The 25,734-nt window shown below is 43.8% G+C and overlaps 1 protein-coding gene and 1 pseudogene across 2 annotated transcripts in view; one reads left to right on the forward strand and one right to left on the reverse strand.

Annotated features, from left to right (window-relative positions):
• Positions 1 to 6,052: 6,052 nt before the first annotated feature.
• The window catches only part of GALNT8 (polypeptide N-acetylgalactosaminyltransferase 8), a 63,705-nt gene continuing 44,023 nt past the window's right edge, over positions 6,053 to 25,734 (reverse strand). Inside the window, exons 8-12 of one of the 2 annotated variants that reach the window (XR_002831032.1) lie at positions 23,745 to 23,882; positions 23,080 to 23,175; positions 21,893 to 22,060; positions 13,949 to 14,180; positions 6,053 to 6,164 (exon numbers count right to left, since the gene is read on the reverse strand). Coding sequence is in view for 1 of the 2 variants with exons in the window: in XM_006096092.3 (XP_006096154.1) it covers positions 14,040 to 14,180; positions 21,893 to 22,060; positions 23,080 to 23,175; positions 23,745 to 23,882 (543 nt within the window). In the remaining variant the exon portion in view is untranslated. Of the gene's footprint in view, positions 6,165 to 11,438; positions 14,181 to 21,892; positions 22,061 to 23,079; positions 23,176 to 23,744; positions 23,883 to 25,734 lie in introns of those variants that run through there. The other variant, XM_006096092.3, reaches the window with a different exon arrangement.
• On the forward strand, positions 8,202 to 9,307 carry LOC102430645 (annotated as a pseudogene).

Raw genomic sequence — 25,734 nt, forward strand, 5'->3', positions numbered from 1 at the left:
GAGGAAGGGAGAAGGAGAGAGAGATAGAAACATCAATGATGAGAGAAAACCATTGATCGGCTGCCTCCTGCATGCCCCCTTCTGGGGATCAAGCCCAAAACCCAGACATGTGCCCTGACCCAGAATCGAACCTCAACCTCCCAGTTCTAGGTCAATGCTCAACCACTGAGCCACACTGGCCGGGCCATAAATATTATTTATTCATTTGTCTCCCTATGCATTACTTAGGAAGACGACATCACAGAGGACTTTAAAAAAATTCTCACCTGAGGATATGTTTATTGATTTGAGAGAGAGAGAGAGAAACTTTAATTGGTTGCCTCCTGTATGAACCCCGATCTGGGATCGAACCCATAATCTAGGTATGTGCCCTGAACAGGTTCAAAGACGCAAACTTTTTGGTTATTGGGCCACCCAGCTGGGGCTTGGAAGACACCGTTGTTGACTGCTGTGTTCCTTGCGGGCCCAACACTGTCCCTCCCAGGACTTGCCCTCATCTCTTCCTTGCCCTTTCACTCCATCCAGGCAAATTTATCTGGGGCTCCTTTCTCCCAGTTCCCTCTCTGTTCACTGGGGGCCACATCCTTGGGACAGTCTCGGGCCTCTGGAGCAGGAGTCCGCTTCTCACTCACTCTTCAAATCACCCTGTTGGGAAGCCTTCTAAGCCCAGGAGGCACTGAGAGCCTTCCTCACGCCCTGTCCCCGCCAGCTTGCCCCTCCTTCCCAGGGGTCCTGCCTCCCCTTCTGCACCACTCCAGCTGCTTTGGCCAAGTGTCAGATGAGTAGAAATGAAAGTTAGGAGTGAAGGTGGGAAGGAAGGGAAATGGAGGGAATCATAAAATTGGAAAAAACTAAGTTTGCATCACTTGGCGTATCTAGGCCAGGCATTCAGCGGCTACAAAGTCTCAAAGGCAGCAGCGGAAAGGGCTTCAAATGGTCTTTTTCTCTTTTCTCTGACCCCGGTGGGAGGTAGCAGGAGAATGTGTCTGAGAGGAAACACGGGGTCCCTTCAGGGAGGACGCGCTCTCTCCAAAGAAAAACACTGGGTCACAAGGTCCCTCCGGCCTGCCCTGCGGGGAAACACCCCGCCCCAAGGTGAGCAGAGCTGTGCCCCAGAGCCACCTGCGGGGAGCTTATTTACCTGGAATTTCCTATTCTCTGACTCTTGGGTTTAATTAATCTCCTCTCTCTCTCTCTCTCTCTCTCTCTCTCAATACACTGTGTTTTCAAAGTCTCTCTCTCTCTCAATACACCATGTTTTCAAAATCTCTCTCTCTCTCTCCCTCTCTCTCTCTCTTTCTGTCTTTTAATACACTGTGTTTTAAAAGTCTCTCTCTCTCTCCCTCTCAATACACTGTGTTGTTAAAGTCCCAGGGGTGGCTTCAGAACTGACTTGCATCCCCAGTCTAGAGACCCATTTATATTCACAAATAGCAGGAGTGTGGTGACAGAGTTGAAGGTATTACTTATTAAAATAACATTATATGAAAATCCATGATTCAGTCCAAATTTTTCTTTTTTTAAATGGGGTATTTGTCTCTCTTCATGTTGCTATTTCAGGGAAAAGAACTGCCAAATGGAGTTTTTCCATATTTGACTTGAAAGGGGGCGGGGAGGGGTAGAAGTGGATCCTTGTTATAACATTGGTGCCAACAGTTGGCCTGGAATAAGTGTTCACAGCCAGATTTTCAAATTCCAGGAACCAGGAGCCCAAAATGAAAAGACTCCTACAAATCTCTCTGAGGCCTCTGGCCAAGAAGAGCGGGAACCTTTGATCTTGTCTGGAGCCAAAGGGCCCTGAGGATGGGGTGCAGACAGACGAGGGTGCTGGCGGAGAACCAGCTGGGGGCACTTATTGGCAGCGTGTCTGCAATGAAGTCTCTCCACCACTGGGTTGGCCAGCCACGCCAGCCGTGGGCCAGGCAGGCTGGATGTCAGAACAGTGGCCTGTTTATTCTACCATATTGCGCTCAGGGAGGGACCGGCCAACTGGTCTCTTTGCCCAAAGAGGCCCAACCTGACCACAGCTGCCCTCCCCCAGGGGGCCTTGGGTGCTCCCTTAAGAACCTCCCTTCCTTGTCTTCTGCATAGAACTGGTCCTGGGTGCCTTTATTTTTCCAAGCCCTCTGTAAACAAACAGGTTGTTCGGAAAAACTCAAGATAGCCAGGGGTCTGCTGTGCTGGCCATTGGTTCTCCCTTGGGAGGCAGGTCTGGGCGACATCCATGGGCCTGGTACTCCAGGCTCTGGATATTGCCCAGAGCAGCTGTCTCTCTCTCTTTCTCTCTCTCTCTCTCAATCTCAGTCTCTCTCTCCTCTCCTCTCCTCTCCTCTCCTCTCCTCTCCTCTCCTCTCCTCTCCTCCCCTCTCCTCTCCTCACCTCTCCTCTCCTCTCCTCACCTCTCCTCAGGGAGTTCACAGTGGTAGAGGTAAATGGAAGAGATGCCTCCTTCAGTGTTTAAGGGTGTTTCCTACCAGGGTCTTTAGAAATCTTCCCTGCTCCCAGAGGCTTTAGAGGAGAAAGGTGAGTCTCAGAGGTGGGGGCCTTACTCTTTACAGAGCTCTTCTCAAGTTGCTAGAGGTTGGGGTAGGCCCCAAAGAAGATTCCTCTATAATAACAGCCAGCTGTGATTACAGGGCCATTGGGCAAAGGGTTCAGGAGGAAAGACGCTCCATTGCTCCCTTCTGCCAGAATAGAAAGATGAGCAAGAGCAGGTTATCTCATTGATCAACAGCAACCAGTGCCTGCTCCCCTGGAGCTGAGTTAATCCCAGATGCAAAGGTCCCAGCATCTGAGGACAGAGAAGAAAACCACAGGCACAGAGAGAAATCAGAGCCCTCCTGCAGGGAGGGGATAAGAGCCCTGGCAGCTTCCTCTCCTGGCTCTTGCACAGCCATCCTCCAGGCCAATCCCCAGGCTCAGCTATCAACACTTTCACACTGAGCCATTGCGAGTTCCCTGAGGGCTGGCCAGCACTGGAGGCAGGAATAGGCCGTGCTCACCCCACCATTTCCATCACCCCACAGGATCTGCTGCCCTGCTGACGGTGTCCTAGGGCATGCTGGTACCTCTGCTGGCACCGCTGGTGCCCACACAGCCACACCCATCCCACAGCATCCACCCAAACCAGCTTTGCAGTGCCTCCTCCCACCTCAGTCAGTGCCCCTGAGCCAGTGCTTTTCTGTCCCCTCAGTCCCGCTCCCCTGTGCCCTAAGTCATGCTGGGCAACTCAGGAGTGCCCTGTTCCAGCCCAAGGAGCAAGGCGAGGCCTGGCAGGTGGCAGTCCCCAGAGCAGCAGCCCTGCCCAGGGTCCTGCAGCCAGCTCTGACTGAGGAAGAGAAGCCTTCCTCTAGGGTCAGGACCCAAGGCTGCAAGAGCAAAGTGTCTGTGCCCAGAGTTTCTGTCTCACGGACTCTGTGACACCCCCCGCCCCTGCACCCTCTACCAAACTCTAAGGAGAGATTCCAGCAGCAGGGTGGGGGTTCCATGACAGGGCTGGGGTGGGACTTCTGGGACAAAGGGGTTCCCTGGGTTATGATGCTAGAGTGTATGCCACCCCTGGATTTCCCTTGTTGCCATTGATATTGTAACCCACGTTCCTAGGTTCTGCCCTTCCCCATGGGGCAGAGGACACTGGGAAAACACATGTTATTCCACTCCTCTTCGGTGAACTTCACCTTCAGTAGAATTCTCCTGCCCTGGGGAGAAGCTCGTGAAGATTAAAAAGCACTGGGAACTAGTAGTTGAAGATCGGTACAATTATGAGAACCACTGTGCCCAGCAAGAGCCCACAGACACTGTGTCCAGGCTGCTGTCCACGCAGCCATAGTTCTCACAGCCAACCACAGCACATAGACACGCAGACACGAGGAGAAAAGACTGCGGAAAACTACTTTGTCAAAGTCATTTAAAAAAAGAAAAAGAAGAAAACATTTTTTTAAATGAAGGCAAAAATAAAGGCATTTTAGATCAATAAATGAACAAATAAAACATAGATGGAACTAGAAGACATTATGCTAAGTGAAATCAGAAAGACCAATATTGTACGACCTCATTTATATGTGGAATCTGAAAATAGTCAAACTCACAGAGATAGTTAAAATGGTTGTTTCCAAGGGTTAGGGAGAGGGACATGGGAAGATGATGGTCAAAGGGTACAAAGTTTTAATTATGCAAGCTGAATAAGTTCTAGGGATCTCCTATATAACATAGTGCCTATAGCTGAAAAATACTTATTATATACTTAAATTTTTTCTAAGAGAGTAAATCTTTTTTTAAAATTCTTTATTGCTGAAAGTTTTACATAGGTCTCCTTTTCCCACAATGACTTCTCCCCACCCACTCCCACCCCCTAGTACATGCCCCCACCCCCGCTGTGTCCATTTGTTGATCTCTTACCCACCCACCCCCAATTCTTCCCTGCCTTCCCTCTGAGGTTTGATAGTCTGTTCGATGCTTCTATGTCTTTGGGTCTATTTTTGATCATCAGTTTATGTTGTTTATTATATTCCACAAATGAGTGAGATCATGTGATATTTATCTTTCTCCGACTGGCTTATTTCGCTTAGCATAATGCTATCCGGGTCCATCCATGCTGTTGCAAATGGTAAGAGTTCCTTCTTTTTTTACAGCAGTGTAGTATTCCATTGTGTAGATGTACCAAAGTTTTTTAATCCACTCAACCGCTGATGGGCACTTAAGCTGTTTCCAAATCTTAGCTGTTGTAAATTGTGCTGCCATGAACATAGGGGTGCATATATCCTTCCGATTGGTGTTTCCGATTTCTTGGGATATATTCCTAGAAGTGGGATTACTGGGTCAAACGGGAGTTTCATTTTTAATTTTTTGAGGAAACTCCATACTGTTCTCCACAGTGGCTGCACCAGTCTGCACTCCCACCAGCAGTGTATGAGGGTTCCTTTTTCTCCACATCCTCGCCAACACTTGTCATTTGTTGATTTGTTGATGATAGCCAGTCTGACAGGTGTGAGATGGTAACTCATTGTCGTTTTGATTTGCATCTCTTGGATGATTAGTGACTTTGAGCATGTTTTCATATGTCTCTTGGCCTTCTGTATGTCCACTTTCAAAAAGTGTCTATTTAGGTAGGACCTTTGCTCATTTTTTGATTAGATTGTTTATCTTCCTTTTGTTAAGTTGTATGAGTTCCCTGTAAATTTTGGAGATTAAACCCTTATCAGAGATAACATTGGCAAATATGTTCTCCCATGCAGTGGGCTCTCTTGTTGTTTTGTTGATGGTTTCTTTTGCTGTGCAGAAGCTTTTTATTTTGATGTAGTCCCATTTGTTTATTTTCTCCTTAGTTTCCACTGTCCTAGGAGATGTATCGGCAAAGATATTGCTATCACATATGTCTGAGATTTTGCTGCCTATGGATTCTTCTAAGATTTTTATGGTTTCCCCAACTTACGTTTAAGTCTTTTATCCATTTTGAGTTTATTTTTGTGTATGGTGTAGGTTGGTGATCTAGTTTCTTTTTTCTGCATGTATCTGCCCAATTTTCACAACACCATTTATTGAAGAGACTGTCTTGACTCCATTGTATGCGCTTGCCTCCTGTGTCAAATATTAATTGAACATAATAACTTGGGTCAATTTCTGGGTTCTCTGTTCTGTTCCATTGATCTATATGTCTGTTCTTGTGCCAGTACCAGGCAGTTTTGAGAACAGTGGCTTTGTAGTATAGCTTGATATCTGGTATTGTAATCCTTCCAGAAAGAGAGTAAATCTTATGATAAGTGTGCTTATCACACCCACACACTAACAACAACAACAACAACAACAATAATAATAATAATGGCAAGAAGAAACCTTGGAAGTTGGTGAACATGTCTATGGCCTTGATGGTAGGAGTGGTTTCATGGGTGTATTCTGACCCCCAAACTCATCGAGTTGTATACATTAAATATGTACAGCTTTTTATATGTCAACCAGACCTCAATAAAGTTGTTTTTAAAAAAACACACACAAGGCATTTTTTTAAAAAATAGAAAAGGACAACATTTTTATAAAGAAAATCTGAAAGGAAACTTGCTTGATTGATTATTTAATGGAGAATCCAGAGCAGTAAGTTGAGGGAGACTGTCCAGTAGGTTTCAGCAATGTTAACGTAGTATTCCCAGCAGTTTCCCAACAGATAGTATCTTTGGGATTAGGAACAAAAAATGAGAACGTTCAGGAATTTTCAGGAATTCTCCAAATCTTAAGCTATTCTTTTAAGTATTTCTAAAATTGATTATACTCTTTACTCATTATTATGGATATCTAAAATTTTGTTTAATAAATAAATATAAAGTTTATTAATATTTACAAAAACCATAGTTTGAATACAAAAATATTCAAACACTAGAAAACACCAGCAAACATTACAAATGTAATATTCAAACACTGTAGCATTCAGATATCTGGAAAGAGGTTAACTAGGTTAACAGCACTAGTGAGAATATGTTGAAATTGCCAATTTTAGGACATATTTGCTTCCAAAACTTGTGTTTTTTTAAAGAACACCATTTATACAATTTGTGTTAAGTACACTATGCATAAAATATGCATTAATATGTATCTTTTATTTACAACAATTACTCACCATGAGAGGCAGGTAGGCCAGAAACACACTTATAATGGTAATTTCTATATGCAAGGTCAACTGATTAGATCTTGACTGCTCTTGTCTGCCTGTGCCTGTCCTGATTTTCAAAACTATCACCCTTCCCTTGGACTCTGTCTGTCAGTGTTTCCTGTTCTCACGTTCCATTGGAATTCAATGGATTCCTTCAAACCAGTAATATCTCAGTGTTATTTGCAAAGCTTTAATTCTTGCAGGAGACTTATAGAGCTCTTTTCTGTTTTTCTCATTTTTCAACAAATTTTTCTTAGAATTTGAATTTCGAAAAACAGAAATTTCCTGAGCAATGCTGGGAAGGAACCCTCAGATGGAAATGCTCAACGGGCTACAGGTCCAGTGGGGAAGAACCATCAGCAGGCTCTCTGGAAGGGAAAGCAGGGAGTTTGATGAAAGCTGGGACCAAGGCAGGAGCCAGTCCCAGGACGAGAGGCCTGGGAAAACAGAGAGCAGAAGTCCATCTTCAACTTAGCCTTGGCTAGAAAATGTATTGTAAACAGACGCCACCAGGCTTACTTAGTAGTCAATGAAGCACCTTTAAGGGATGGAAGATCCACAAAGTGCTTGGAAAAGGCAAGTCCTGACCTAGCCGTATGCCTTGCTAGAGAGAGAAGGAAGTTAAAACTGAATCTATTTCTTATCTTGTTGTGACCTATCTGCCTAGATGTTCTTGTTAGTCAAACAGCTTTCTGATATTATTGAGAAATTTGGGTTTTATCATTCCAAGGACAGTAGACTTGTAATACTTAGACAAGTTTAGTCCTTGAAACTACTATTTTGTCTTTGTAGTTAATAAATGCCTTATGGGGAATTACTCTGATACTGTGTATGTATCCTATTTCTCAACACCCACTACTTTTAACATCCATTGGTGTTTCTCGCCTGAAATAACTTCAGTTATGTGGGTTGTCAAATAATTTTCCAAATCCATAATTTTTCCTACAATTTTTAGTTGGCATTCTGCCATAAAGAAGAACTTCCTTTTTTCCTTGTTTATCCATTCATTTATCCATGCATTCATTTGTATGAACTCTTGGATTCTTATTTTATTGTATGGCTTGTAATCTATATATATAAAAGCCTAAGCGACCATTTGACTGGTAGCTATGACACACACTGACCACCAGGGGGCAGATGTTCAATGCACAGGCATGGAAACATAGAACAGGCTGATGAATCTTAGAGGGAAGGGGGAAAGGGGAAGGGTGAGAAGAGATTAATCAAAGATCTCATATGCATACTAGAGATCCAGTGCACAGATTCGTGCACCAGTGGGGTCCCTCAGCTTGGCCTGTGGTAAGAGGCAGCAGGAGAATGGAGGTGGAGGAGACCTACAGTGGGGTGGCCAAGCACGGGGTCCAGGACCCTGCCCCTATCCCCAGCAAGGCCCCCAGCAGTGCCAGCCACTATTAGCTGCTGTGAGAGAAGTATTGGTCTGACTAGGCCACTAGCCTGTCCACTGCAGATAGCATAATAGGGTCACAAGATAGGCCCGTGGTTTCCATCTAGCCAACCCTGTTTTGTGCCTTGCCAAGTCTGCAGAAACTGGCAAGTCTTTGCACGAGAAGGGAATATGCCCAATATTATCATTGCTGGCCCCCCAGAAACTGGCAAAACTACAAGCATCCTGTGTTTGGCACGAGCCCTTCTGGGCCCAGCTCTCAAGGATGCTGTTTTGGAACTCAATGCCTCAAATGACAGGAGCATTGATGTTGTGAGAAACAAATCAAAATGTTTGCCCAACAGAAAGTCACCCTTCCCAAAGGACAACATAAGATCATCATCCTAGATGAAGCAGACAGCATGACTGATGGAGCCCAGCAAGCCTTGAGGAAAACCATGGAAATCTACTCCAAAACAACTCGCTTTGCTCTTGCTTATAATGCTTCAGATAAAATCATAGAGCCCATTCAGTCCAGGGGCGCTGTCCTCCGCTACACAAAGCTGACTGATGGCCAGGTCCTTACCAGGTTAATGAACGTGATTGAGAAGGAGAATGTGCAGTACACTGGTCTTGAAGCCATTATCTTCACTGCCCAGGGAGACATGCGGCAGGTGTTGAACAACTTGCAGTCTACTTTCTCAGGATTTGGCTTCATTAACAGTGAGAATGTGTTCAAGGTGAAGGAGATGATCCAGCACTGTGTGAATGCCAATACTGACGAAGCCTACAAGATTCTCGCTCACCTGTGGCGTCTTGGCTATTCACCAGAAGACATCATTGGCAACATTTTTCGAGTGTGTAAAACCTTCCAAATGGCAGAATACTTGAAACTGGAGTTTATTAAGGAAATTAGATACACTCATATGAAGATAGCCGAAGGTGTGAACTCTCTTCTGCAGATGGAAGGGCTCCTGGCCAGGCTGTGTCAGAAGACAATGGCCCCGGTGGCCAGTTAGAGCAGAGAACTCATTGATTGGGTTACAAGAGTCCCTGAGAGACAGGACTCACAGCCTTCTGCTTTGGAAGAAAATGCTGCCCAGACTGGCAGTGGGACTCGCCTTTTAGTAACATGCCGTGGCCTTCCCAGTGCTTCTACACACATCTCGAGAAGAATCAGCTGCGATAAGGAGAGGGGCAAATCCCAGCTGTACCCCTGGGCTTCTGTGGGGACCTGAGGGGACCAAGCACAGCTGCTTTGTGCCTTTAGTTTTGGACAGAGGGCATGAAAAGAGGAAGCAAACCTGCCACTACAGGGCGGAGAGGAGCATAGGGTAACAGTGAGGTGTGGTTCCTTCCGGATGCTTGTCGGCGTGGCTTCACCACATGGCCATCAGGGGTCAACCAGGGACCCACCAACAGACCCAGAGGCAATGTGGGATGGGGAGAGAAAGGGACCTGTGAGACACCCCAGGGACTATCCCTATCTGAGCAGAGGAAGGGCACTGGCAGGACCACGATTCCAGGGATTCTACTCATGGGGCAAACACAGTTACTTCTCTGTTGGGGTTGTAAGATGCCTTGTGTGTCAACCTGTCATATTTCTGCGTCTATAAGGTTACTTTAACTTATAGTAGAGCTCCAACAGTCCCAAAAATCAGAGAGAGAGAAGAATCAGTGAAAAATGAACTTGGTTACCAAGGGAACAGTCTCCTGACTGGACTAAAGATAGTCACTGAGATGACCTTCACAGTGTTCTGGTCAACGAAGGTGGTCACAGACAGTGAGCAGAAAAGCAGCATTTCATGCAGAACTTTGGACAAGTATATAGGTGGTTTCAGGGGCAAAGAAGCACATGGACACATTCCTTGCCTTAACTTCAGAGCAGCTGCAGGAAGCCGAGATCTGGCACAGTGGGCACCTGAGCTGCTTTCTGTTGTCCTAGCTGTGGGTGCGAGAGAATCACAGATTCCCTCAGCCAACAAGGAGCACCAAAGTTAGACTAAGCAGCACAGCTTATAGAAGCAGTTCAGCAGGAAGAGATATTTAATGTATATCTAGAGTCTAGATTCTAGACAGACATTTTTAAATCTTTTTATTTTGAAACAATTTCAGACTTACAGGAAAGTTGCAAACATAGTACAGAGAATATTTGTATATCCCTTACCTTTCATCCAGATTCACTTTGCCATATTTGTTTTATTATTTTCTGCTCCAACTATTTGTTTGTCGCCCACCTGTCCATTCACTGCTATCTATCTATCTATCTATCTATCTATCTATCTATCTATCCATACATATAAAATCTCATAGATAATTCCCCCCAATCCATCTTCCAGTGAGTATTTCATAAAATCAAGGACATTTTCATATAGCTGGGGTACAATGATCAAAATCAGGAAGATAACATTGATACAGGACTATTAGCTAATCACCAAGTTTTACTTAAATTCCACCAGTTATCCCCTGCTATCCTTTACAACCAAAGGAAAAATAATTTGCCCTCAGTCCCAGGTTCTGCTACAGAATCACACATTACATTTAGTTGTTATGTCCCTCTAGTCCCCTTTATTCCAGGGCAGTTCCTCAATCTTTCTTTGTATTTTGACTTTGAAATTTTTGAAGCATATAGACCATTTATTTTGAAGAATGTCCCTCAATTTGGATTTAATTGATGTTGCCTCAAGATTATAGATTCAAGTTCTGTACTTTGGTCAGGAATACCATAGAAATGATGTATTCTTCTGGGTGAATCATATTGAGAGGCACGTGATATCCATATTTTCAGTCACTAGTGATGTGAACATTGATCACTTAGTTAGGATGGTGTCTGCCCAGTTTCTCCACATTGAAATTACTATTTTTTCTTTGTAGTTAATAAATGCCTTATGGGGAATTACTCTGATGCTATGTATGTATCCTGTTTCTCAACACCCACTACTTTTAACATCCATTGGTGTTTCTCACCTGAAATAACTTTAGTTATGTGGGTTGTCAAATAATTTTCCAAATCCATAATTCTTCCTACAATTTTTAGTTGGCATTCTGCCATAACGAAGAACTTTCTTTTTTCCTTGTTTATCCATTCATTCATCCATTCATTCATTTGTATGAACTCATGGATTCTTATTTTATTATATGGTTTGTAATCACTATATATAAAAGCCTAAGTGACCGTTTGCCAGGTAGCTATGACATGCACTGACCACCAGGGGGCAGATGCTTAATGCACAGTCATGGAAACATGGAACAGACTGATGAATCTTAGAGGGAAGGGGGAAAGGGGAAGGGTGGGAAGAGATTAACCAAAGATCTCATATGCATACTAGAGATCCAGTGCACAGATTCGTGCACCAGTGGGGTCCCTCAGCCTGGCCTGTGGGAATTGGGCTAAATCCATGCACTAGGCCTCTGACATCACCTGAGGGGTACCGAATTGCGAGAGGGCGCAAGCCAGGCCAAGGGACCCCAACGGTGCACGAATCCATGCACCAGGCCTCTAGTATATTGAATAAAAATAATTTATTTTAATTCTTTTAATTATCGAAGATCTGGCCAGTGGGAACCCCTTGAGCCTAGCTGCTGTAAATTGTGACATGTCCCCATCAAAACATTCCAGCCCCCCAAGCCTAAAATCAGTGATATCTCCAAGGAGCCCTAATTCCTCTTACTGGAAAATATTTCAGAATCGAGAATTGGAGGCTGAATGCTGAATATGGTTAGAGTGAGTGTGTATTCACTTAAACTAGAGGAATATAGTTAGGTTCACTTGTGTTTGTTTGCATCCCATTGTGTTCCCCTCTTTCCCTACTGGTTTTATGTATTTATGTTTGAGCATACAAAATATAACATGGTTTTAAAAGCCTGCTCTATAAAAAAAATGTATATTTTGAGAAGTATCACTCCTCCCACAGCCATTCTACCCTATCCCCCTCCCCAGTTCCTTCCACACTATTTCCAACCACCACCCATCAGTGAGCAATGTCATTTCTGATTTATCTTTATGTTTCATTTTGCATAAATAAACTGGTACATGTATATTTTTCCTTATTTCTTACCTAAAAGATACATAGTATAGATGCCATTTTCCTTTTTCACACTGGAAATTGCTCCATATTAGTTTGAAGAAATGTGCCTACTTTTTATAGCTGCATAGTATTCCACTGTGGTGATGTATTCAACCACTCTCTGATGTTGGAGCATACACTTTGTTTCTAACACTTATCAACACTCAAATAATTACTTTGTACATAACTATTTTCTTCTTTTTGGAGGTGTAAATTCCTTGAAGTAGAATTATTGGCACAAATTTAAAATGTACATATAATCTTTTTAGATATTGCCAAATATCTCTCCAAAAGGATTGAACCAGCTTGTACCCCTATATCACCCCTACATCACAATGTGAGGCTCCCTGTTTCTCATAATCTTGCCAACAGAATGTGCTGTCATACTTTTTAATTTTCACCAATTTAAGTGAAAAATTATCTCAGTACAGTTTTAATTTGCATTTCTCTAACTATGAGTGATGTTAAACATCTTTTCATATGTTTAAGATACTGTGTCTTTTGTATATTTTTCTATTGGATACATGCTTTTTGAAAAACTTTGCTAGGAATTGCATTTTTTTTTCAATTTGCTAGGGAGAAGCTAGAAGTTATACATTTGCTTAACATTTTTCCTGTTCTGTAATTTTTCATGATAAAATCTTATCTGTGGCATTGTTTTCATTTTTGACACCGTGTTCACTGTGAAAATGTTGTCAAGCTGTACAATTATGACTTGTACACTTCTAAAAGCTTATTTTTTAAAATTCTAGCTGATTTAATTCTGCACTCAATTAACAGTGTCTTGCTTACCCATTGTCTAAAGGGAAATTAATGATTCCCACATAGATCTGATGTGAGACAAGGGGGCAAAGTGACCCCTGAAGAAGGGACTCTGTAAGTTCATACTTGAAAGCTGAGCCCACAACACACACACACACACACACACACACACACACACACACACACACACGGTCATTCTACCTTCCCTCCCCCATGGAGCCTGCTCCCATCTTCTAACCTAGCCCAAACTGGCTGCCCTGGACATGTCTTCCCACCTCACCAGCTGGGGGAAAGGACTCACCCAGTGATGTCAGTGAGGAGTCCTGGTTTCAAGTTTGTCCTACAGTCCTTCCTTTGTGTCCCAGTAAGTGAGGCCTCTCCGTCTCAAACCTCATTTTCTCTAATTTTCAGGATTGTGGAAGGAAATGGGTAATCAAATCTATTAAATAGTGTGAGCTACTTGGAGAAAGATCCAGATACTTGGATGTCTCCACCATTCTCTCTGCACTGTGCAGAGCTGATGAGCTGCGCTCAGCCTCTGGAACCTAGTTGGTACTGGAGAGACTGGGTAATCAAATAAAACTGCTGTGAGTGGATAAACGCAGGAATTTCTAAGATTCCTTGTCTATTTGTTGTATCTTTCAGGACAGACCAGAACAGAGAGTAGAGCAGCGACATGGCTTCAGAGAGTGGGCGGCCCCTGAGTAGGTGTCTCGTTGACACCGTGATGACTGGGCCTCTGCAGTGTGGCAGCCCCAAGGCAGCGGAGCTCCGAGCAGATGAGAAGGTGAGGGACAGATGACAACCGTAGTCGTCAGGAATGAAGACCAGCCAGCGCTGGTGGAAGTCAAAGATAATCTTCCACCCTCCTGGCTCTCTCCCCCACATGCCAGCCAGATGAAGGTGGTTATTTCAAGGAGTTTCCAAGAATGGCATTTGATATATATAATTCCAAGGGAAGCTGGGGTGAGGCGTTGTAGTTTCCTTACTCTCCCCGGCCAGGACTCCAGGACACATCCACAGCCCTCCCCTACCACATCCTGTGTCACAAGCGGAAGTCACAGTAAACACACACACACATTTTCTTTCTCTCACCCGCTGGCACTCTGAACAGAATTGGGAGTAGAAGCCATTCAGTGGCAAGAATTGGTGTCTCAAATCTAGGCTCTCTGAGGATCGCTGGATACTAGTTGGACCCCCAGGTTCCGATGGTGTGCTGGATTGTCCACACTTGTGTGGTGCAGGGCCGCAGCACAGGCATATAGTAACTGGAAGCCTTCTTTATCTCCAGACATCGTTTGGTGGCCCTGTTTATGAGGGCTTTTCCCTGGATGGGAAGAGAGACAATCAAGGTATTGAAATGCCCTAGCCATGCCTCACCTCCCTGTGCCTACTCTCTGCTTTGCTCACAAAAAAAGCTGGAGGGTCCCTCGGTTCTCTGCAAGCCATCCAGAGGACAAAGGAAGCAAAGTGTAGCTTCGGGTCACCCAGTGCTTTCTCTCCAAGCCCCGTGGTAACCTAACCATAGGTCTGGGGTAAGCACTGCAGTGCTGGGTTCTGATGTTATCATCTGCCTCTCCCAAGATTGAGCATCCGGTCAGTGTGACTGACAAGACATGATGCCCCTTGGAGAGCCATGACTGACCTTCCTTTTCACACCTGCAGCTCTGAGCCTGTAACACCCATTAGGATTCTTCCTCCTTCTTCAGTGAGGCTCTGTGATAGGACTGGAGTGAGAGCTACATTCAGGAATCTCAGCCTATTTTCTCCATCACTCTGGGGGCAGTTCCTACTTCTCCCATGTGGGGCCTCCATGAGGGTTTACTACCGGGAATGTTGCAGGCTTTAGAGCTAAAACATCTGTGTTAAATCCCTGCTCAAACATCTACAGAGAGGCCTTTGGCAAATTCCTAACCTGCTTAGTCTTCAATTTCCTCATCTACAGAATGGGTTGAGAAGTAATATTAGGGTTACAGTTAGGTTTAATGTTTATTGAGCATCTTGAGGCAGAGACCACATTCTCAAGGCCACATTCCTGCTCCCTCCCTAGCCATCAGCTCCATACCTCTCTTCTCTTCCAATCACAAACTGCCCCCAGCAACCCTGTTCCCAAATGTCACCTGCCCTGGCCACACTGGACTCCCTCCACCCCCACCTCCCACGATGCATCCATCCAGCATCACCATTCAAGGTGGCTCTCCGGTTCTTGAACTCTTCCCACTCCCACTGCTCCTTTCTCTTGGCCCCCACTTTCAGACAACACAGGGCCACCATTGGAGTGGAGTGGACCTAGCCCACAAATGTGCCTACAGCAGTCTGACCTCAGCACTTGGCTTACTCCTTAGGGTTACTCCTCCAGGCCTCCTTAGCATGCTTTGTCCCTTTCACTCAATGACTTTAGTTTTCACTTTGTCAGAAGACCCCGCTTCCAGTCAGTCGACCCCTCGCCCAAATGACATGGGTGGTCTCAGAGGAGCTGCCCTGCTTCTGTCTCTACTGCCAGCAGCCCCTGTGCTCTGAGCCCAGCCGCACTTGACATATATAGAGAAAAACACTCTTCCTGTCTAACATCCTTCCTTTATTTCTCTCTCTTAGCAGCTTCCTTTTCTACTGACTTTAAATAAATCCAAATGTCCCAATATAAAAGGGGGAGGACACCCTTAACTCAACCTTTTCAAACCAACATTCAGTGTTTTTCTCCCTTTCAGAAACAAACTTCCTAAGCAATGAGGCAATAACAAATAGTGGATAAGATTCTGTCTTTGAACCCACAGCATTTACTATGCTATGTGACCTTGGGAATATTATGTGACTTCTCTGTGCTTTAGTTGCAACATAGCTAACGTAGAGCTAACAATAATACTTGTCTTATAAAATTTATGTAAAGATCATGTTTAATCCAGTGCCTGGTACAGAATACATACTCAATAAATCTTGGCTATTATAATTTACTAGTGGCCGAGTGCACGAAATTCATACACAGGGGTGGGGGGGATGTCCCTCAGCCCGGCCTGCACCCTCTTCAATCTGGGACCTCTTGGGGGATGTTCAACTGCCGGTTTAGGCCCGATCCCACAGGGCCTAAACTGGCAGTCGGACATCCCGCTCACAATCTGGGACCATTGACTCCTAACTGCTCACCTGCCTGCCTGCCTGATCGCCCCTAACCACTCTGCCTGCTGGCCTGATCAACCCCAACTGCCCCCCCCTTCTGGCTGATAGCCTGATCACTCCCACCTGTCTCCTCCCCCCCCCCGGCTGGCCTGCTTGTCTCCAACTGCCCCCCTGCCAGCCTGCTTGCCCCCAACTGCCCCCCCTTCTGGCCTGATCACCCTTAACTGCCCACCCCTGCCAGACTGATTGTCCCCAACTGCCCCCCCTACCGGCCCCTAACCCCCTCTGCCTCGGCCCCACCACCATGGCTTTGTCTGGAGGACATCTGGAAGGTCTCCTGGTCTAATTAACATATTACCCTTTTATTAGTATAGATTGTGATCTTTCTGAGAGAGTCAATGATCTTTTTTCTATTTTCGAGTCATTTACAAATGAGATGTGTTTTGGCAGTATTCCTTACATCCTCTCCAAACTCTGGTTTCTTTTGCATTGTATTCATCTGGATCTAATACATTTTTGCTTTGGTTTTTATTTGGGGGTGTTGCCTGCCAGTTTTAAAGAGATTTTTGTTTTTGTTTCTTTTTCCTTTTTACAAAAGGAATATGTGCTTTTTTTAAACTTGGAAAATATATTTTTAAAATTAGAAGCACTCATAATGGGACAGCATTGCATATAAAGTTTTTATATCCTGTTCTTTAAATCTAACATTACATCATGTACTTTTTCCAATTTCACTAATTTTTTGAAAATATATTTCTTACGGATAGTTTGAATGGCTATATAATATTCAGTTCAAGGAATGAACAAAAATCTCCCATACTGTTAGACATTCAATTGTTCCTAATATTTTGCCATGATAAATAGTAAGATATTTTCTATACAAATCTTGACCTACATTCTTTATTATTCCTTATATTAAGATATTGTCTTAAAAGAAATCTAGTGCCTTTAAAAGGGGAATAATTAGTTTTGGGGTTCTGATCAGTGTTAGTGTTTTCCCTGTAGAGAGCTAAGTTGCTTTCTGGAACTATTCCCACAGGCAGCTTAGGAGAGCACCCCCCAGAGGTCTCTTCTTGAACCCTGACTACAAGTGGTCTCCTCGCTACCTCTCCCAGAGATTCTCTTGTCACTCCAACTGGAAGACTTCCTAACAATGACCTTCACCCACATTCTTTCTAAATCAGATGTGTCTCTATTCTAACTCATCTCTTCACACTGGGTCTCTTCACAGTCACTGGCTCTATTCTCTGTGGTCTTTGAAGGTCATAACCTCACCGGTTGACTCCAAATGTTAATCATGAATTTGGAAGAAAACAAAGGGATTGTCTAGTCTTACCCATCCCCCTCAATTCTGGAATATATCTTTGGTAACTTTTTGGTAGAATGAAGGTAGAAGTTGTGTCTACAAAGTAAACAGAGCACAAAAGGGTCCCAACATTCAATCAAGTATTATGTTCATATCTGAAAGAATTGGGATAAGACAGTTATGAAAGGCTCAGATAGAATGAATTGACTTAAAACTGACTCGAAATCAGGAAACACCATCATCTACATGGTTGCCTCCCTCTTTGGCTTTCAGAGTTCTTGGCATAGTAACATAAAAAGGGATCCATCCTGGACACCAGAGTGGTGGGCAGGCTCCCCCAGCTGCCCTGCAGCTCCAGGGCTCGCTCACCACAACCTGTATTCTATCAGCAACTTCAGCCACCTGAGAAAATAATCTTCCAAAATTCTCTTGAGAAGGCAACCCCCCAAATGTTTGGGATGTCATAATTGTTTCTTTAGCATATGTAATATCTTGATTCCCAGGAGATTTGGACTTAAGTATAAATGTTAAAGGAACCAAAGACATAGTATTTGTTGAAGATTCTGCATATATTACTGTTTTTAAGTACATGCTATACTTAAGAAACATTGTGTTACAGGTTAATATTATGCTACCAATTTAAAAAGTTGTAATTGAATAATTATATTTATGATTATATGTTGAAATTTTACTGGATTGCAAACTTTTAAACACTTAAATGATCTTAAACATTATTCAATTTAAAGTCAGGGAACTGACTGTCTTAAGAAAGAAAATTTAATGTATTAAATTTATAAATATAGTCTATAATGTGTAAGGGTATTTATTAAATTGTAAATCCTCTTTAAAGTTGCTAAGAAAGTAGATCTTAAAAATTCTCATAAGAAAATATATTTTGCAACTGCTGATGAATGCTAACTAAACTTATTGTATGTGTAAACATTTTGTAATAATTTATATATATTGTGTTGTACACCTGAAATTAACATAATGTAATATGTCAATTATATCTCAATAATAAAAAATAAATAAGTAAACACTACAAATAACTCTAAACTTGTAAATTTAAAGAAAAGGGCTAATTTTCCAAAACCCATAAACAAACAAAATTCAATCATCTATAATAATAAAAGTGTAATATGCTAATTAGACTGGACGTCCTTTCGAAGCCAGGGCTGCGAGGAAAGCCCAGGTCCTGGGTGCCAGAGGGAAGCCGGTACTGGCAGCCAGGGGAAGGAAGGCCTACTCTTGCACGAATTCCATGCATTGGGCCTCTAGTCATAAATAATTATAAAAACTCAAAATAAATCATCTAAATAGCTCTGTACCATTAAAAAATTTTTCAATTCATTATTTAAAAGCTCCTGAAAAAAAGAATTCTCCCATGCCCATAAGATCTCACTAAAGAAGTATACTAAACATTTAAAGAAGGATTATATTGGCTAGAATTTCTAGTACTATGTTGTACACCAATTTAAGACAATCTCTTCCAGAGAATCTCTTCCAGAAAATGCCTCTTCCAGAAATTGGTCTCTTCTATAATTTTTGTCAAAAGGATAAATTTTATCAACAGGAAGAGGAAACACTTCCTAACTCACTCCATAGGCCAGTACTAAAACCAAAGACTAAAAAAAAGAAAAGCTGCAAAACATGATCTGTAGCCAACTTAGACACAAAAATCTTCAACAAAATACCAGCAATTCAAATCCAGCAAAGTATGAAAAAAAGTATACACTGTGACTAAGTGTGATTTATTCCTGGTACACAAGCCTGGTTCAACTTTGAAAATTAATCAGTGTAATCCATTATATCAATAAGCTAAAGAAGAAAAAGCTTGATCATATCAACTGATACAGAAAAAGTATTTGACAAAATCTAATTTACAATCATGATAAAACAAACGCTTAAAAAGTTAGAAACACGGGGAAATTATTTCAACTGTAGATAACATTAGCATCTACAGCTAATGTTATGCTTAATGGTAAAATACTCAGTGCTTTTCCCCTATGTTTGAACACAAGGCTAGGATATTCACTCTAATCACCCTTATTTAACATAGTACTAGAAATTCTAGCTAAAATAATAAAACAAGAAAAACAAATAAAAGTCATATAGATTAGACACTTCAAATGTGATTGTTCCGGGGAGGGGTAGGTGTGAGGTGGAGGGGGTCAATGGGATAAAAAAACAATAAAGGGGACATCTGTAATACTTTCAACAATAAAGATATATTTCTTAAAGTGATTGTTAAGCTTGATAGGTTCATAGATAAAATAAGATTTGTGAGTGGAACATAAAAGCTTAAAGAAAAACTAGAGGTTTTTAATTTATAACTTTAATAAATGGATCATTAATTTTTAATGAAAATAAACCTGGAATTGCATTTTCTACAAAAGATATCATTAAGGATGTCAAAAACTCACATTAACTGCACTAGCTGCCAGATGCTCAGACATGCTTTGCTTGGTGACTACTATTGACAGAATGCTCACCACCTTTCCAGGCAGCCCATTCTTTTGTAGGACAGTTTAAGCCATGAGACCGTTAGAAATTCCTTCCCCCGCCCATTATGTTAAGTCAAAGTCCTTGACCTCCAACAACTGGTCTTAGCTCTGCCCTCCTGTAGACACTGAACAAGTTTACTTCCTCTTTCTCATGAACACAGCATCATCTTTTCTCTAGATTCGCCACTCCTCTACCTCCAGGTCTGCCAATCTTTTATTTCTTCTGCAACCATTTCTTGAATGCCTGCAATGTCCCAGGTACTCTGTTAGATGCTAGAGAAAACAACACACAAAACCCAGGTCCTGCCCTCCAGCCTACAGTCTAGTGATTAAAAGAAGCAAGTGAGCAGGCAATTAAAACAGACAATGAGACAAGGTGTAGAAGAGGGGCCCTGATAGCACATAGAGAATTCAGAGGAACACTTTACATTTGGCCGGGTAAAAAGGTGGGAGGAGAGAAAATAACACCCACAAAAGTGCCTCAGATAAGTGGAAGCATGGCCTTTCATAGAATTATATATATTTCCATACAGTTGGAGCTTAGAGCAGAAAGACAGGACTTAATCCCCTCCTGTTGTCTTGTTAAGAGAGACTTCATCTAAGATCCAAAACCCCTTTGAAATTGTAAGCAAAATTGTGCCCTTATGTGCATATATATTAGTATGTTTTCCTGGAGTTAGTCCATTCCTATTCTGCAGCAGATTCCCAAAGAGATTATTTGCTTTAAGTTAGGAATTTCTGAGTTAGATTGTCCATGTCCTTTTATATGAGGCTCCTGACCCTCATAAAGTACCAACATACTCAGAGCTATATCCATAGACAAAGCATTGCCTCCCTCCATCAAGACATCACAGTCCTGCCAGTGTGGCTTAATGCTGCCCTATTACATGATAAATTCACACTGACTCTGTCAACCAGGTCCCTCATGCCACTGTCATGTAAATTCTGACAGATTCCCTCCACCTTGTTCTTGCTCAATTGATGTTGAAGTTAAAGTCAGGACTTTTATATAGTCCCTGTCAAATTTCAGCCCAGTGCTCCAGACTCTCTGCTTAGCATTAACAATAAAACTGATCACAATGGCTAATCCTATATAATAAAGAGGTAATATTCAAATTGGCCATCACGCTCTCGCACAAGATGGCTGCCCCCATGTGGTCAAAGATGGCTGCCCCCATGTGGTCACTAGATGGCCAGCAGGAGAGGGCAGTTGGGGGCGACCGGGCCAGCAGGGGAGCAGTTAGGCATTCATCAGGCTGGCAGGGGAGTAGTTAGGGAGTGATCAGGCTGGCAGGCAGGCGAGCGGTTAGGAGCCAGCAGTCCCAGATTGTGAGAGGGATGTCCCAGATTGAAGAGGGTTCAGGCTTGGCTGAGGGACACTCCCCCCCCCTCCCCCATGCACGAATTTTGTGCACTGGGCCTCTAGTCTATAATAATAAAAACATAATATGCTAATTAGACCAGACAGCCGAACGACCTTCCGGATGAAGCCGCAGTGGCGGAGCCGAGGCAGAGGCGGTTTAGGGGTGATCAGGCAGGCAGGCGAGCGGTTAGGAGCCAGCGGTCCCGGATTGCGAGAGGGATATCCGACTGCCAGTTTAGGCCTGATCCCGCAGGGATCCCTGACATCCGCTGAGGGGTCCCGGATTGTGAGAGGGTGCAGGCCGGGCTGAGGGATGCCCCCCCACCCCAGTGCACAAATTTCGTGCACCAGGCCTCTAGTATTTATTGAATACTTTCTATGTGCCAGGCACTATGCTAAAATGCTTTACACATGTTATCTCATTTAATCCTCCCAACCCATAAAGTCGATACTACTTCCATTTTATGGATGAGGAAACTGAGACTCAGAGAGGGCAACAAAATTGCTAAATGTAACTGAACTATGATTTGAACCCAAATGCTTAACTGTTAAACTATAACAGTTTCCAGATGTTTTTCCCTTCAACACCCACCTTAGTCAACAGACTCGGTGTTTCATACCCAGTTCCCTGTTTCCGATGTTTTCCCTACACATGGTCACAAACTGAGTCTTTCTAAAACACTATGAAATCAAATATGAATCTCTCAGATTATATTTGAATATATCTATCCTTTAAAAAGTACATGACTCACCGGCTTAAAATCCCAATATATGTGCAGTCCATTTTGGGCTGCCTTGGAACATGGCTCCAAAGTAGGATTCTCCCCACTGCCAGGGTCTGTCAGGCAGCAGTCCTCAGCATTTGCCTCTGCAATCAGCGATCCCACGTACAACTCCCCAGTTAGATGGTAGTAGACTTTCTAAAAGACAGCAAAGCGATCTGCTGTAGACAGTCTGTGGAGAGGCCCTCGACCTGGATAGTGGACTGCTTATGGGTCCCGTGGACACTCAGTCACCAGGGGGAGCACTGAATTTTCCTGAGTAACAAGTAGTACCCTCTGTTTCTTTCTCCCACCACCCCCAGTTGATTCTAGGGAGAAGACCAGGCATGAGGAGGGAACACTAGCCTGCCTCCTTCCATACAGGGAGCCCAACAGAATCATGGCTTGTGTGGATGAGGGAGCTTATCTTTGGGGGGGAAAAAACTCAACTGAACTTCATTACGTGTCATCGGAAGCCTTCACTATGAGCTTGTTGTTAGGAAACCTTTCAAATTTTCAATCTGACCCTCCCTTGCTCAGTGAGTTCGAACAAGCAAGTTGTTTTGTGTCACAGCTTTTTTTTTTTTTTCATTCGTCAAGTGGAAATGCTATCTATCCTGCACCCCTCAAGAGGTTCCTGTGAGGGCAACATTCGAAGTAACATGACAGATATGAGTAGTCTCAGGGAAAAAGAAGTCCCCTGCTACACCTCCCACTTGGTGCCAGATCTCTCTTATCCCCTGGAAGGACTCCCATTCTGCCAGGGACTCTCTTCTCTAGCCCCTGTTTCCTTCTCTATGGAAGAAGCCACAGCTCCCCACCTTCCCACACAAGGAGCAGTGGGGGGTGGGGGTGGAGGGAGGCCGTGGGAAGAGGGGGGAAAGGAACTGAAGATTTTGTCAATGAAAATATTACCATGGAGAATGAATGCAACAGATCAGAGCCTTTTCATCTTCCCTACCCATATCTGAAATAGAACTGTCCTGCCATAACGTTTTGAATGAACTTGGAAGTGCTTAGTTAAACGTACAGGTTGGGGTTTCACCATGACTCATTACCCAGGATTCCCAGCTCCTGCCTCCCTGACATCTGGCACTGAGTCCAAATCTGGCAAAGGTTGCTAGGGCTGAGCCTCAACAGACTCATCCTGTCCCGGCAAAGAAGGTTGTGGAAGATACCTGTGGACTGTATTCATTACAAAAATACATGATGGGGGTCTTGCCCTTAAAAGGGCCCCGATCCAGGCAGTCATTTTCACTCAGCGAGTTTTTTATCTGAAGGAGCAAAACACATGACAACATGATTGGAAAGAGTCGGAGAAAGAGAGTACCAAGCCTCCCAGACCCTGCATTTTCTCCAGTGCTCCAAGGGGCCAGGAATTACCAGCCAAAGGGACCAGCAGTTTGCTATCCTGACAGCAATTTTCTAAGCAAATTTCTAAGGCAAATGCTGAAGTGAGGCCCTGCTCTGATCCCCACTTCCTGGGAATGCCCGCCCACTGGGACCATCACAACGTATATAAAGAAGGGACACCTACAGCCACCTTCAGGTGGGTGAGGCCAAACACCCTGATTGGCTGAGAAATGGGAGAGGCAGAGCAAGGGCTGCCAAGTAAGGAAGTAGAGGCAGAGAGAAGGAAAGGAGATGGGAACTGGGGAGTAAGAGATAACAGGAACTGAGAGGGCCCAAGGGCAAACCGCTGAGGAAGGAGTTGGGCGACAGGAAGAGAATCTTGGACAGGATGCGTTTGGGAAACCCTTTTCTGGGTAGTCATGTGATTCAGGTTTCATTGTCTGTCACAGTCAAATATTTAAAATCTGAAATGCAATTTCATAATACGTACTCTTCCATAGCCTACAATGTTGTGGATTGGCTTCAGGGCTGGATAAACATTTTTCAGATACCAGTCAAAAGTTTTACATTTCAGGTTTTCCCGGAGTGCCATTCTGGAAGAAATGTCTCCATAATCGATTCCAGAGTTCTGTAAGTAAAACATGGAGTGTTTCTGTGTAAATAAAACATGGAATGTTTCTGTGTAATGTCCTTGGCTCCATCAAAGGATATGGATGATGCCTGAGGGAAGGGGGTATTTTTCTGATGGTCCATAAAGTAACCTTTATAATGTATAGTTTTCTGGGGAGAGTGAAAAAAGCTTGAACCTTAGGAATCACATTGGCCTTAAAGGCACTTGCAAGGCCTGTGGTAGGGTCACTCAGGTTTCTTTCTCATCATTAGCAAGCTAATGCAGACTGCTCCTGTTAGAGATCATACTTATATCAGTAAAACACAAAATACTACTCATGATGGCCAGAAAAGGCTTTCAAAAGCAATATTCTGGCATCAAGATTTTGGTGGTTAAGTGGCATTTTCTAAAAGTGATATCTGTGGGGAATCAAACTGAAAGAATGTTTGAGCCCAGAGCCACAGCTCAGAAGCAGAAGATAGCAACTCACCCTGACCTCCAGTGGCAGGGACAATGTATGGCCTTAGCCAAGAAGGTCATCTGCATTCATGTGCATCCAACAGGATTATAGTCTCTATTCCCACCATCTCACATCCCGCCTACCATGTTTATGTCCTCTTAAGACAGTGAGTTCCTGATGTCCAACCCTGTACCATAAAGATTCCACCAGTAATGATGATGGATGAACAAGAAATGTAGAGGATTACTTGGTTTGAATCTTATCTCAGCCACTTACTAACTTATTACCTTAAACAAGTTTCTTTCAATTCTCTGTGCTTCAGTTTCTTCATATGTAAACTTAGAATAATAAAAATAAAACCTACCCAAGGAAGAGTCTGCGCTTGCTTCCTCCCACGACCACATCAAAACTACAACTAAATTATAGAACAGCCACCCTTGAGAACCACCTGAAGACTAGCTGAACAGAACTCCTATAACTAAGGATATAAAGAAGAAGGATATATAGAGGGTAGGAGGGGCGCAAATGCAAAATGGGCTGGCCCCACACCCACATATGGTGGGTAAGACCTTCTCAGCTGTGAAGGTCCTCACTGGGGAGTGAAGGGTCCCGGCTCACACCTCACTCCCCAGCCCGAAGAACCAGTGCTGGGAATAGGAGTCCCCACAATATCTGTCTGTGAACATCAGCAGGAAGTCCATCCAGGTGAGACAGAAGGCTGCTGTAGACCAGATATCCTTTTAAAGAACCCAAGCGAAAACTCAATCGCTCACACTTGCCCTAAGCTCCAGCAAAGGGACAGCAGCTTGGAAAGCACCAGTGATATATGGGGAGAAACTGAATTGACTGGCTTCAGAGAGAGGGAAGGAAGGGCAGCTCTCTCATGGACAGAAGTACTGACAGATGCCATTATTCCTTTATTGAGCCCTCTCCCCACACAGCAGGCAGACACAGGTGTGCACTACATGTGAATCTCCATCAGCCCCAAGCTTGGCATGAGTGGCAGTCACACTTGGTCCATAGCATAACTGGTCCCAGATGCCTCCAACCCAACAGAGGGAGCTATCAACCACTGATCATTTTGTAGCTCCTACCAGGTGGCCCCAGGCCAGGCAGGCGGCAGCTCACTTTGGCTAACACTGGAGCTCTTCTCAAGAGGCCCCAGAAACAACACACCCAGTGGCCAGCTTCAGACCACACCAGAGCACCACCCAATTAGTTCCACAAATGACACACCGAAAGGGCAAATTCAGCAGACACCACAGCCCCAGAAGAACCCCATTCTATGAGGTCATTCACACACCAACAGGTTGTCTGTTGTAGCCATGGTCAGCCCTCACACCCAGTCAGCTTGGGGGTCAATCTCACCCACTGATGTGCCAACAGAAATCAAGGCTCAACTACAACAGG

Source organism: Myotis lucifugus, unplaced genomic scaffold, assembly GCF_000147115.1.
Source record: "Myotis lucifugus unplaced genomic scaffold, Myoluc2.0 scaffold_167, whole genome shotgun sequence".
In the NCBI taxonomy this organism is placed as follows: domain Eukaryota; kingdom Metazoa; phylum Chordata; class Mammalia; order Chiroptera; family Vespertilionidae; genus Myotis; species Myotis lucifugus.